Here is a 13,680-nt window from a genome sequence, read left to right on the forward strand (position 1 = left end):
ATAGATTTGGGAAACTACAACAAGTTTAAGGACTTTGGAGAGGAAAGGGAGATTGGAAATTGGAAATGTGGTGGCAATTTTCAAGGACAGAGGGGTCAAGGCTAAGTTCTGCGAGGGGGGGATGACAGCAGATTTGAAAGGGTGTGATCAGAGAGGGAACTATTTACAATATCTAGCATGGGGCCGGAAGGGAAGCTGGGTGGTCAGCAGCTTAATGGGAATGGAGTCGAGGGTCTTGCTTGGAGAGGGCTTGAGGGTAGATTGGGGAGAAACTAGAGAAAGAAGCAAATTCAGGGTTACGCCATACTGGGCAGGGGTAAGTAAGGCGACAGAGCCTGCTGAATAGATGGTGCCAATCTTAGTGACATGTGAGGGGGCAGGGGACAGGAGTTTAAGAATAAGCTTGGTAGTGAAGAAAAGAAGTCAAGGGTCATATTTGCATTCCAGGATGATCCTTGAGTAGTGATCAGTTTTGGCAGAGGAGAACAGAGTCAATTGTACTTAACGTGGTTCAGCCAGATCTGATGCTGAGTAACTAAACAGTTGTTAACCATATACGATCAAGTCGGCATCGCCTGGACTTAAAAGGAAAAAAGATGGGGACCTTACGAAAGGGAACAACCAGGGTTGGAGAAAATAAGGGATTTATTGGGGACAAGGGCATCAAAGTTGAAGGTGAGGTGTGATTGAGCTGATCGGTTTACACTCAGATCCCTATTTGATTTGAAAATGAAATAATGATTCTGTGCAGAAGCGCAATCCTTGGTATCTTAGTGCCGAGAGGAATGAAGCTTTAATATTCTTGATGTGCCTCCAGAAAATGAGACAATGGAACTGAGCTCTGTACTGAGTTTGGAGCAGCCGTCACTTCCCAAATATCTCGAGACAAAGGAAGAATACAGGTGTCATGTGTGCCAGTTAATGGTAAGTATCTATGATTGTTTGCTGCAGGTTTTAAATCCTGCAACTACTGTCAACCAAAATCCAAAGAGGAGTCAATGAGAACTAAACCACCTCCTGAAATTTCTGTAGAAGTTCTATGGTAGGTGTAAACTGAAATTACAGCAGAAGGTGGAGAGAGCCCCTGGAATTTTACGACCTTTAATTCAGGCTTTGGAAACTGAAACTGAGGCAGGTCAAGTATCAGCTGGGTTATAAAAAGATAAACGAGTAAAAAGTACAACCAAACTTTGTAAATTTCACAAAAGTAAATTAAAAAAACTTCTACAGAGAACAGATCCCAGAATGTAGGAAACATATTTAGCTGAATGTACAGAAGCAAAACAGACAATACGTAGCAAAAAGTAATTTTTCCAACTTGAAAGTAGGAAAGACTGCAACTAAATACAGAGGAAAAAGAACTTTGGTCATGGCCAAGAATATCTTACATAGAACAGAGGGAGAGAAGGTCACCTGATCGAGAGAACTATGGCTGGCACAAAGCTCTTAAAGTGAATAGTGCCTCTGAGTGATTTTGCCCCCTTCTGTGATTCCTATTATATGATGAATAAATGAGACAGCATGGTAACTCTCAGAATTTGAAGCAATTGTAACAAAAGGAGTTAGAAATGTAATTTCTTGCAATGCAACTTTGATCAACAATTTGCAAGCAGATGCTATCACGCTGTCTAAAAAGAAAATCATAAATACAGCTACACATCACCTCAAAGTTAGTTTTTTCAAATTCAGTCATGGTTGCAATACGGTCGTGGTCGTCACCTTCCAGACAATGGTGCAAATCACGACACCACATGAGCTGTGAAATGGTCAATATAACCTGTGATAACAGGAACAAAGAAAAGTTAAATAACCTGAAAAGTAGAGCCTTGGTCTTTTTACTCAATTTATTTAAAACAAAAATAGAAGAGTCCTTAAAAAAAAAAATCAGAAGATTCGTGCGAGAATAGAAACATAGAAGAAACACAGAAATTTACAGCACAGAAGGTCGTCATTTCGGCCCATCGCGTCCGCGCCAGCTGGCAAAGAGCCGCACGGCCCTCAATCAGTAGCCCTGAACATTACATTTAAACTCATGAACAATGAAGAATGGCGGAAAGGTAAAGAGCACCCAGCCCAACCAGTCCGCTCCACACAACGACGACACCCCTTACACTGAAACATTCGACACTCCACCCCAACCGGAGCCATGTGATCTTCTGGAAGAGGCAAAAACCAGATAAAAACACAGGCCAATTGGGGGAAAAAAATCTGGGAAAATTCCTATCCGACCCATCCAGACAATCGAAATTAGTCCAGGAGATCACCCTGGCCGTATTCAATTCCCTGCAGAACTTTCCATCGTATCTGCACTGGCCAACAAGAGGTTATCCAGCCTAATCATAATTACCAGCTCTAGGTCCGTAACCCTGCAGGTTACGGCACTTTGAGTGCCTGTCCAAGTATCTTTTAAATGTGGTGAAGGTTTCTGCATCTACCACCTTTCCAGGCAGTGAGTTCCAGTCCCCCACAACCCTCTGCATAAAGAAGCGCCCCCTTCAAATCCCACCTGAACCTTCCACCAACCACCTTAAAACTATGCCCCCTTGTAATTGACTCATCCACTAATGGAAACAGGCCCTTGCTATCCACTATATCCAGGCCCCTCAAAATGTTGTACACTTCAATGAGGTCTCCTCTCAACCTCCTCTGTTCCAAAGAGAACAAACGCAGCCTATCCAATCTGTCCTCATAGCTAAGATTCTCCATTCCCTGCAGTATCCTCGTAAATCTCCTCTGCACCCTCTCTACTGCAATCACGTCCTTCCTACAATAAGGCAACCAGAACTGCACACAGTATTCCAGCTATGGCCTAACCAGAGTATTATACAATTTAAGCAGAACCTCCCTGCTCTTGTATTCTATGCCTCGGCCAATAAACGCAAGCATTCCATATGATTTCTTAACCACCTTATCCACTTGGCCTGCTACTTTCAGGGATCTGTGGATAAGCACTCCAAGGTCCCTTTGTTCATCTACACTATTAGGTAGCCTACCGCTTAATGATTATACCTTTTCCTTATTAGCCCTCCCAAAGTGCATTACCTCACACTTCGCCAAATTAAATTCCATTTGCCACTGTTCTGCCCACCTAGCCGGTATCAACCACACAGCCAATTTTAGTGTCATCTGCAAACTTCTAAATCATACTCCCTAAATTCAAATCTAAATCATTGATATATACCACAAAAAGCAAGGGATCCAGTACCGAGCATTGCAGAACCCCATTGGAAACATCCTTCCAGTCACAAAAACATCCATCAACCATTACCCTTTGCTTCCTATCTCTAAGCCAATTTTGGATCCAACTAGCCACTTTGCCCTGGGTCCCATGGGCTTTAACCTTCATGACCAGTCTACCATGTGGGACCTTATCAAAAGTTTTGCTAAAGTCCATGTACACTACATCGTACGCACTACCCTCATCGACCCTCTTGGTTACATCCTCAAAAAATTCAATCAGGTTAGTCAAACACGATCTTCCCTTAACAAATCCGTGCTAACTGTCCCTAATTAATCCTTGCCTTTCCAAATGTAGATTTAATCTGTCTTTCAGGATTTTTTCCAATAATTTTCCCACCACTGAGGTTAGGCGGACAGGCCTGTAATTACTCGGCCTATCCCGTTCTCCCTTCCTAAACAAGGGTACCACATTAGCAGTCCTCCAGTCCTCTGGCACCATGCCCAAATCCAAAGAAGACTGGAAAATGATAGTCAAGGCCTCTGCTATTTCCTCTTTTACTTCCTTCAACAGCCTTAGATTCATTTCAGAACATAAGAACATAAGAAATAGGAACAGAAGTAGGCCATACAGCCCCTAGAGCCTGCTCCACCATTTAATATCATGGCTGATCTGATCATGGACTCAGCTCCACTTCCCCGCCCGCTCCCCATAACCCCTTATCGTTTAAGAAACTGTTTATTTCTCTCTTAAATTTATTCAATGTCGCAGCTTCCACAGCTCTCTGAGGCAGCGAATTCCACAGATTTACAATCCTCAGAAGAAATTTCTCCTCATTTCTATTTTAAATGGCCAGCCCCTTATTCTAATATCATGCCCTCTAGTTCTAGTTTCCCCCATCAGTGGAAACATCCTCTCTGCATCCACCTTGTCAAGCCCCCTCATAATCTTATACGTTTTGATAAGATCACCTCGTATTCTTCTGAATTCCAATGAGTAGAGGCCCAACCTACTCAACCTTTCCTCATAAGTCAACCCCCTCATCCCTGGAATCAACCTAGTGAACCTTCTCTGAATTTCCTCCAAAGCAAGTATATCCTTTTGTAAATATGGAAACCAAAACTGCACGCAGTATTCCAGGTGTGGTCTCACCAACACCTTACATAGCTGTAGCAAGACTTCCCTGCTTTTATACTCCATCCCCTTTGTAATAAAGGCCAAGATACCATTGGCCTTCCTGATCACTTGCTGTACCTGCATACTATCCTTTTGTGTTTCATGCATAAGTACCCCCAGGTCCCGCTGCACTGCAGCACTTTGCAATCTTTCTCCATTTAAATAATAACTTGCTCTTTGACTTTTTTCTGTCAAAGTGCATGAACTCACACTTCCCGACATTATACTCCATCTGCCAAATTTTTCCCCACTCACTTAGTATGTCTATGTCCTTTTGCAGATTTTTTGTGTCCTCCTCACACATTGCTTTTCCTCCCATCTTTGTATCGTCAGCAAACGTGGCTACATTACACTCAATCCCTTCTTCCAAGTCGTTAATATAGATTGTAAATAGTTGGGGTCCCAGCACTGATCCCTGTGGCACCCTACTGGTTGCCAACCAGAGAATGAACCATTTATCCCGACTCTCTGTTTTCTGTTAGTTAGCCAATCCTCTATCAATGCTAAATAATTAGGATGGGGGAAATAGAGTATGAGAGGAAGCTTGCAGGGAACATAAAAAACTGACTGCAAAAGCTTCTATAGATATGTGAAGAGAAAAAGATTTGTGAAGACAAATGTAGTCCCTTGCAGTCAGATTCAGGTGAATTTATAATGGGGAACAAAGAAATGGCAAACCAGCTGAACAAATACTTTGGTTCTGTCTTCACGAAGGAAGACACAAATAACCTTCCGGAAATACTAGGGGACAGTAGGTCTAGTGAGAAGGAGGAACTGAAGGAAATCCTTCTTAGGCGGCAAATTGTGTTAGGGAAATTGATGGGATTGAAGGCCGATAAATCCCCGGGGCCTGATAGTCTGCATCCCAAAGTATTTAAGGAAGTGGCCCTAGAAATGGTGGATGCATTGGTGATCATTTTCCAACAGTCTATCGACTCTGGATCAGTTTCTATGGACTGGAGGGTGGTTAATGTAACACCACTATTTAAAAAAGGAGGGAGAGAGACAACGGGTAATTATCGACCGGTTAGCCTGACATCAGTAGTGGGGTAAATGGTGGAATCAATTATTAAAGATGAAATAGCAGCGCATTTGGAAAGCAGTGACAGGATCGGTCCAAATCAGCATGGATTTATGAAAGGAAAATCATGCTTGATAAATCTTCTGGAATTTTTTGAGGATGTAACTAGTAGAGAGGACAAGGGAGAACCAGTGGACGTGGTGTATTTGGACTTTCAAAAGGCTTTTGACAAGATCCCACACAAGAGATTGGTGTGCAAAATTAAAGCACATGGTATTGGGGGTAATGTACTGATGTGGATAGAGAACTGGTTGGCAGACAGGAAGCAGAGAATCGGGATAAACGGGTCCTTTTCAGAATGGCAGGCAGTGACTAATGGGGTGCCACAGGGCTCAGTGCTGGGACCCCAGCTATTTACAATATACATTAATGATTTAGATGAAGAAATTGAGTGTAATATCTCCAAGTTTGCAGGTGACACTAAGCTGGGTGGCGGTGTGAGCTGTGAGGAGGACACTAAGAGGCTGCAGGGTGACTTGGACTGGTTAGGTGAGTGGGCAAATGCATGGCAAATGCAGTATAGTGTGGATAAATGTGAGGTTATCCACTTTGGTGGCAAAAACACGAAGGCAGAATATTATCTGAATGGCGGCAGATTAGGAAAAGGGGAGGTGCAACGAGAGCTGGGTGTCATGGTACATCAGTCATTGAAAGTTGGCATGCAGGTACAGCAGGTGGTGAAGAAGGCAAATGGTATGTTGGCCTTCATAGCTAGGGGATTTGAATATAAGAGCAGGGAGGTCTTACTGCAGTTGTACAGGGCCTTGGTGAGGCCTCACTTGGAATATTGTGTTCAGTTTTGGTCTCCTAATCTGAGGAAGGACGCTCTTGCTATTCAGGGAGTGCAGCGAAGGTTTACCAGACTGATTCCCGGGATGGCAGGACTGACATATGAGGAGAGACTGGATCGACTGGGCCTGTATTCACTGGAGTTTCGAAAGATGAGAGGGGATCTCATAGAAACATTTAAAATTCTGATGGGACTGGACAGGTTAGATGCAGGAAGAATGTTCCTGATGTTGGAGAAGTCCAGAAGCAGAGGACACAGTCTGAGGATAAGGGGTAAGCCATTTAGGACTGAGATGAGGAGAAACTTCTTCACTCAGAGAGTTGTTAACCTGTGGAATTCCCTGCCGCAGAGAGTTGTTGATGCCAGTTCATTGGATATATTCAAAAGGGAGTTAGATATGGCCCTTACGGCTCAAGAGATCAAGGGGTATGGAGAGAAAGCAAGAAAGGGGCACTGAGGTGAATGATCGGCCACGATCTTATTGAATGGTGGTGCAGGCTCGAAGGGCTGAATGGCCTATTTTGCACCTATTTTCTATGTTTTCTATGTTTCTATTACCCCCAACCCAGTGAACTTTTATCTTGTGCAGTAACCTTTAATGTGGCACCTTGTCAAATGCCTTCTGGAAGTCCAAATACACCACATCTACTGGTTCCCCTTCATCCACCCTGTTTGTTACATCCTCAAAGAACTCCAGCAAATTTGTCAAACATGACTTCCCCTTCATAAATCCATGCTCTCTCTGCCTGACTGAATTTTGCTTTTCCAAATGTCCTGCTACTAATTCTTTAATAATGGACTCCAACATTTTCCCAACCACAGATGTGAGGCTAACTGGTCTATAGTTTCCTGCTTTTTGCCTGCCCCCTTTTTGCAATAGGGGCGTTACATTTGCAGTTTTCCAATTCACTGGGACCTCCCCAGAATCCAGGGAATGAGAGTAAATTCATCCACAATCCTTCCGCTACTTCTCTTAAGATGCTGGGATGCAAGCCATCAGGTCCAGGGGATTTATCTGCCTTTAATCCCATTATCTTGCACCAACATTAGCGTCCTCGATCAGGCCAACATCCCAGCATTGAAGCACTGACCACACTTGATCAGCTCCGCTGGGCAGGCCACATTGTTCGCATGCCAGACATGAGACTCCCAAAGCAAGCACTCTACTCAGCAAACGAGCCAAAGGTGGGCAGAGGAAACATTACAAGGACACCCTCAAATCCTCCATGATAAAGTGTAACATCCTCACTGATACCTGGGAGTCCCTGGCCAAAGACCGCCCTAAGTGGAGGAAGTGCATCCGGGAGGGCGCTGAGCATCTTGAGTCTCATCGCCGAGAGCATACAGAAATCAAGCGCAGGCAACAGAATGAGCTAGCAGCAAACCTGTCCCACCCACCCTTTCCCTCAATGACTATCTGCCCCACCTGTGACAGGGACTGTGGTTCACTTATTTGACTGTTCAGCCACCTAAGGACTCATTTTAAGAGTGGAAGCAAGTCTTCCTCGATTCCAAGGGACTGCCGATGATGAATACTCCACAATAAAAATAAATGTAATTTGAATTATCTGAGTCATGACCAAAACAATGCATAATTTTACAAACACTCCAAAAATGGCAATAGCTACAGATCAAAATTGTTATGCTATTAAATACTTCAGCTTGATGGCATATTATACTCGGAACAGTCTCAGAACCTGCAACTGTGAGCAATGTGTTTTATTTCAAAAGATTATTACTATATGGCAAGTTGAAATCCAGCTTCCAGTGGAATAAAAGCACAAGAGAAAAGAAACAGAAAAAAGTGGTTATTGATCGGTCACTCATTTTACATTGGTAAGAAAGTGCAAAGCAAAGATAACATTTACTCACACAGCAAAGGCTGCTCTCCTAAGGTAGAAGAGAAGGTTTTATCAAAACAAGAAATGCCTTAAATCCGAGATTACCTACACACATCTTGTGGCATGTAAATTTAACAATGGAGAACCTACAGTTTGAGAATTTTAAAATTAGGGTTTTTGTATCCCTCCCCCCACCCACCGCTCCATTTAGAGTATCCAATTGAATAACCAGTTGCACTCTATTTAATGGATTCATATTTTGTCAAGTTAAGGCTGTAATGTATGCACCTGTGAGTATGCCCAAAGGTTTGTAGAGTGTGTTGTTGTAGAGCTGTTGCATTGCGAGTGGCTTAGCCAGTAACGTGACGTTCACAAGACTCAATAAAACCCCAGTCAGTTGGGTCGAGATCATCCACGATGAGGTCTGCAGTTGTGAGCCTAGTGGATGAACTTGTAATGTGTAGTGTGATTGTTAAACCTTTGTTAATAAACCAACTAGTTCTTAATAGCAATGTGTTGCTTTGAATTCTTGAGCAAAGAACCCTTGAAGCAAATACATTACAAAAGCATCATAGGAAATAGAATTGTCATCAAAAGAGAAAAATATAAATTTCTCAGTGTGTCAGTCTTTCATCCGGGCCTGGGGATTTATCTACTTTCAGAGCTGCTAAACCCCTTAATACATCCTCTCTCACTATGTTTATTTCATCCAGAATATCACACTCCTCCTCGATAGCAGTATCTGCATTGCCCCTTTCCTTTGTGAAAACAGACGCAAAGTATTCATTAAGAACTATATCAACATCTTCCGCCTCCACACAAAGATCACCCTCATGGTCTCGAATCGGCCCTACTGTTTTTTTAGTTACCCTCTTGCTCTTAATATATTTATAGAATATCTTTGGGTTTTCCTTAACTTTACTAGCCAAGAATTTTTCATGCTCTCTCTTAGCATTCCTAATATCCTTTTTTAATTTACCTCTTAACTTTCTATATTCCTCCAAAGATTCTATAGTATTTAGCCATCGTTATATGACATGAGCTTCCCTTTTTTTCTTTATCCTCCCCTGTACGTCCCTAGACATTCAGGGGGTTCTAGAATTATTATTCCCAGCCTTTTTCTTTAAGGGCACATGTTTGGCCTGAGCCTTCCGGATCTCCTCCTTGAAAGCCTCCACTGTTCCAACATTGATTTATCCATAAGTAGCTGTTTCCAGTCCACGATGGCCAAATCACTCCTCAACTTAGCAAAGTTAGCTTTTCCCCAATTTGGGACTTTTATTCCAGGCCTATGGGGAGCAGGCGGGTAAGTGGAGCTGAGTCCACGGCCAGATCAGCCATGATCTTGTTGAATGGCGCTGCAGACTCGAGGGGCTAGATGGCCTACTCCTGTTCCTAATTCTTATGTTCTTATGTTCTTATGTTCTATCCTTGTCCTTATCCATAACTAACTTGAATCGGACTGAATTATGGTCACTGGCATCCAAGTGCTCTCCCACCAATACCCCTTCAACCTGCCCAGCTTCAGTCCCCAAAATGTAATCCAAAACCACCCCCTCTCATGTTGGGTTTGTTACATATTGATTTAAAAAGTTCTTTTGAATGCATTTTAAGAATATCACAACCTCTACACCTTTCACACTATATTTATCCCAATCAATATTAGGATAGTTAAAATCCCCTACTATTACTGCCCTATGGTTTTTGGACTTCACAGAAATTTGCCTACATATTTGCTCCTCTATCTCCCTCCCACTGTTTGGAGGTCTATAATACACACCCAGCAGTGTGATCGCCCCTTTTTTATTTTTCAATTCGACCCATATGGCCTCATTTGATGATCCCTCCAACATATCATCCCTCCTCACCGCTGTAATAGTTTCTTTAATCAATACTTCAACCCCCACCTTTTTAACCCCCTCTCTGTCTTGTCTAAATATCCTGTAACCAGGAATATTGATCTGCCAAGCCTGCCCCTCTTTCAGCCATGTCTCTGTAATGGCTATAATGTCATACTCCCAACTATCTACCTGTGCTCTTAGCTCATCCGCCTTGTTCGCTATACTCCTTACATTAAAGTATATGCCATTTAACACAGGAAGATCTCCTTGATTACGACTTACTAACGCTCGTTTCCTCTGACTTACAGATTCGCTTTCCAAATTCTTGCGATCCAATTTCTGCTTTACTTTCTTCCCTATTGAATTTGTTCTCAGGTTCCCACCCCGCTGCCAAGGTAGTTTAAACTCTCCCCAACAGCACTAGCAAAACTCCCCACGAGGATATTGGTCCCGGCGCTGTTGAGGTGCAACCCGTCTGGTTTGTACACGTCCCATCTCCCGCAGAAGCAATCCCAATTCTTCAAGAATTTAAAGCCCTCCTTCCTACACCAACTCTCCAGCCACGCGTTCATCCTCTCCAACCTTCTATTCTTGTACTCATTAGCACGTAGCACCGGTAGTAACCCGAAGATTCCTACCTTTGAGGTCCTACCCTTTAATTTTCTTCCTAACCCCCTGAATTCTGCCTGTAGGACCTTATCTCTCTTTATACCTATGTCATTGGTCCCGACATGGACCACGACCTTTAGCTGTTTACTGTCTCCCCCCAGAATGCCCTGCGTCCACTCTGTGACATCCTTGACCCTAGGATATCACAATATCTGACATTTTACTGCTGAAACCTCCATCCTAGGTTATTTTACACTTTATAAAACAGAATCAATTCCATTGGAAATAATTCTGTCATGCAACCTGGTTTCCTTGCTTCTGAATCTTCCCCCGCCCCCCACCCTGACAATTATACTGTGCAACATTCCTATTTTTGCTAATCTGGCTGGACTTTTCCTAATGTTGAAAAGGAAAGTCTGTACCGGCCCTAAAGAGAAATATTTGCATTCATACATTGCGTTATCACAAGTCTCAAATGTCCCAAGATGCTGCACATTCAATTAATTATTTTGAAGTACAGTCACTGTTATCATATAAGCAAACACATCAGCCATTTTACATATAACAAGATTACACAAATAGCAATTCGATGAATGACAAGTTGATTTGTTTCTGGTGGTATTGCTTTAGGAAGGAATGGTGGTCAAGACACTGGGCAAACTCCCTGCTCTTCTATGGACAGTAACATGTTAAGGCAAAACTTGTCATCTAAGAAGCTCAAATACAAACACAAAAAACATTCATGCTACATTTCTGTGTATGCCAGCATTTATGTTTAAGCCAGTTAACTCCTGTGCAACAAAAACCAGTACAAAGCCTTGATCCACAAAGTTAAGCATCCATCTCTGAACACTATCAGGAAAATTCTATCATGAGATCTTTAATGTCCACCAGAATTAATAGAACAGGCAGACATGCTGTCGGTTTCCACACAAAATGGACGCGAAGTTGGTGGAGCGGACACGTCCTATCATGCTGACATGACTCCCACGTCAAATCCGGGATCAAGCCTCATTTAAATCTGGCTAGCAAGTTGCAACGGGCAACGGGCAACCCATTGCAGCTCGCTGGTTGTGGGAGGGCAGGAAATCAGCCAGCTCCTACACTGAACCAGCCAGCAGGTTAGGTCTGGGAGGGAGAGGCTTTGAATGGGCCTAAAGCACACCAGAGTAATTTTGCAGACCCAGAACGAGCACAGTTTTTTGAGCAGTCCCAGCAATCCCTTTAAGGGCGTCTGGGTGGACCGTTTGATATCTGGTGCATCTAGGCATTGGTGCACACTCCTTCCATCTGCAACTGAATTTTCTATCGGTATTGAACCTTGCATATTTAAGCAGCCTTACACCTGCTGGAGGCAGGCAGCACGCTGCTCGCACGTTTACAGATCTGCCTGAATATTGCATCAGATGGGCTTTGGGTGTCAGAGGTGGCCGGGGTGAGCCCCATCAACTGCTGACCAGCCAGGAGTTAAAATATAGAAAGGGCGATCCTGCCCCCAACCCTCCACGTTTCCTGCTGCGGCAATATTGACAGCGGTGAATGTCATGGTCACCGAGTCTCTTGCTGCAGAGAATATATGCAAATCAGAGTCCTATGATGCAACTAGGATCCCGCTGTGATTTTAACTACTCATCATCATAGGTAGTTCCTCGAAATCAAGGAAGACTTGCTTCCACTCTAAAAGTGAGTTCTCAGATGACTGTACAGTCCAATTCTGGAATTATAGTCTCCATCACAGGTGGGACAGACTGTAGTTGAAGGGAAGGGTGGGTGGGGAGTCTGGTTTGCCACACATTCCTTCCGTTGTCTGCGCTTGGTTTCTGCATGCTCCCGGCGACAAGACTCAAAGTGCTCAGCGCCCTCCTGGATGCTCTACCTTCACTTAGGGCGGCCTTGGGCCAGGAATTCTCAGCTGCCAGTGGGGATGTTGTACTTAATCAAGGAGGCTTTGAAGGTATCCTTGAAACGTTTCCTCTGCCCAACTGGGGCTCGCTTGCTGTATTGGAGTTCCGAGCAGAGCGCTTGCTTTGGGAGTCTCGTGTTGGGCATGCGGACAATGTGGCCTGCCCAACAGAACTGCTCGAGTGTGGTCAGTGCTTCGATGCTGGGGATGTTGGCCTGATCGAGAACACTGATGTTGATGCATCTATCCTCCCAGTAGATTTGCAGGATCTTGCGGAGGCAGCGCTGGTGGTATTTCTCCAGCGCTTTGAGGTGTCTACTGTATATGGTCCACGTCTCTGAGCCATATGGAAGGCGGGTATCACTACTTCCCTGTGAACCATAAGCTGGATGCCAGATTTGAGGTCCTGGTCTTCAAACATTCTCTTCCTCAGGCAACCGAAGGCTGTGCTGGCGCACTGGAGGCAGTGTTGGACCTCATCGTCGATGTCTGCCCTTGCTGATAGTAAGCTCCCGAAGTATGGAAAATGATCCACGTTGTCCAAGGCCGCGCCGTGGATTTTGATGACCGGGGCGCAGTGCTGTATGGTGGGGTCAGGTTGGTACAGCACGGTTTCACGCAGGTTGGCAAGAATACGAGGGAGACCGTGGAGGAATTGATTCCTGACTGATCAGTATGCTTAATGTGATGGGGCCAAGATATGAATGAAGCTGCAACATTCACAGGTGCTTTTCACTTCATTGCAGACTGTGATTCTGCAATCACTTCTGTTTTGCTTGTAATTTGGAGAATACTTCTAAAACAATAGGAGAATCTGAGTATGGCTACAGCTGCACTCTACTGGAGTGAAGAGGAGGAAAAGAAACAGCAACAGCAAAGGCATCCACCCTCCCTTGGAGCAGCAGCACCTCAGTCCTATTGGTCTGTAGGAGAGCAGCCTGGAAGAGATCAGTCAGGCCTTGCAAGCTCCAATCTACTCTGTCAACCAACTTCTCTAAGGTGGAATAGATGTTGAAGCATGTACTGCAGCCATTTGATTCCATTAACATGACCGCAAGATTTGGTAGCACTGACTCCTGCTGTGAGGGTCTGGCTGCAAAGTTGAGAACCCCAGCGAAAGCACACCACAGAAGATGGAAGTGACCTCCTCCATCCTCCTTGCCATAGTGGGTAGAGTGCCTGATGGGACTGCAACACCTCACACATTTGTTCCTGTGTCTCAGGTATTCTCTTTTTCATGGCTGGTTCCCCAGAGTTGTGA

At 44.1% G+C, this 13,680-nt stretch overlaps 1 protein-coding gene across 2 annotated transcripts in view; it reads right to left on the minus strand.

The window, feature by feature from the left end:
• Nucleotides 1-13,680, minus strand: part of dnah6 (dynein, axonemal, heavy chain 6) — a 669,683-nt gene that overhangs the window by 448,881 nt on the left and 207,122 nt on the right. For both annotated transcript variants that reach the window (XM_070888374.1, XM_070888373.1), the window contains exon 25: nt 1,664-1,777. In XM_070888374.1, coding sequence (XP_070744475.1) covers nt 1,664-1,777 — 114 coding nt within the window. The remainder of the gene's footprint in view (nt 1-1,663; nt 1,778-13,680) is intronic.

This window comes from Pristiophorus japonicus, chromosome 1, assembly GCF_044704955.1.
Source record: "Pristiophorus japonicus isolate sPriJap1 chromosome 1, sPriJap1.hap1, whole genome shotgun sequence".
NCBI classification, from domain to species: domain Eukaryota; kingdom Metazoa; phylum Chordata; class Chondrichthyes; family Pristiophoridae; genus Pristiophorus; species Pristiophorus japonicus.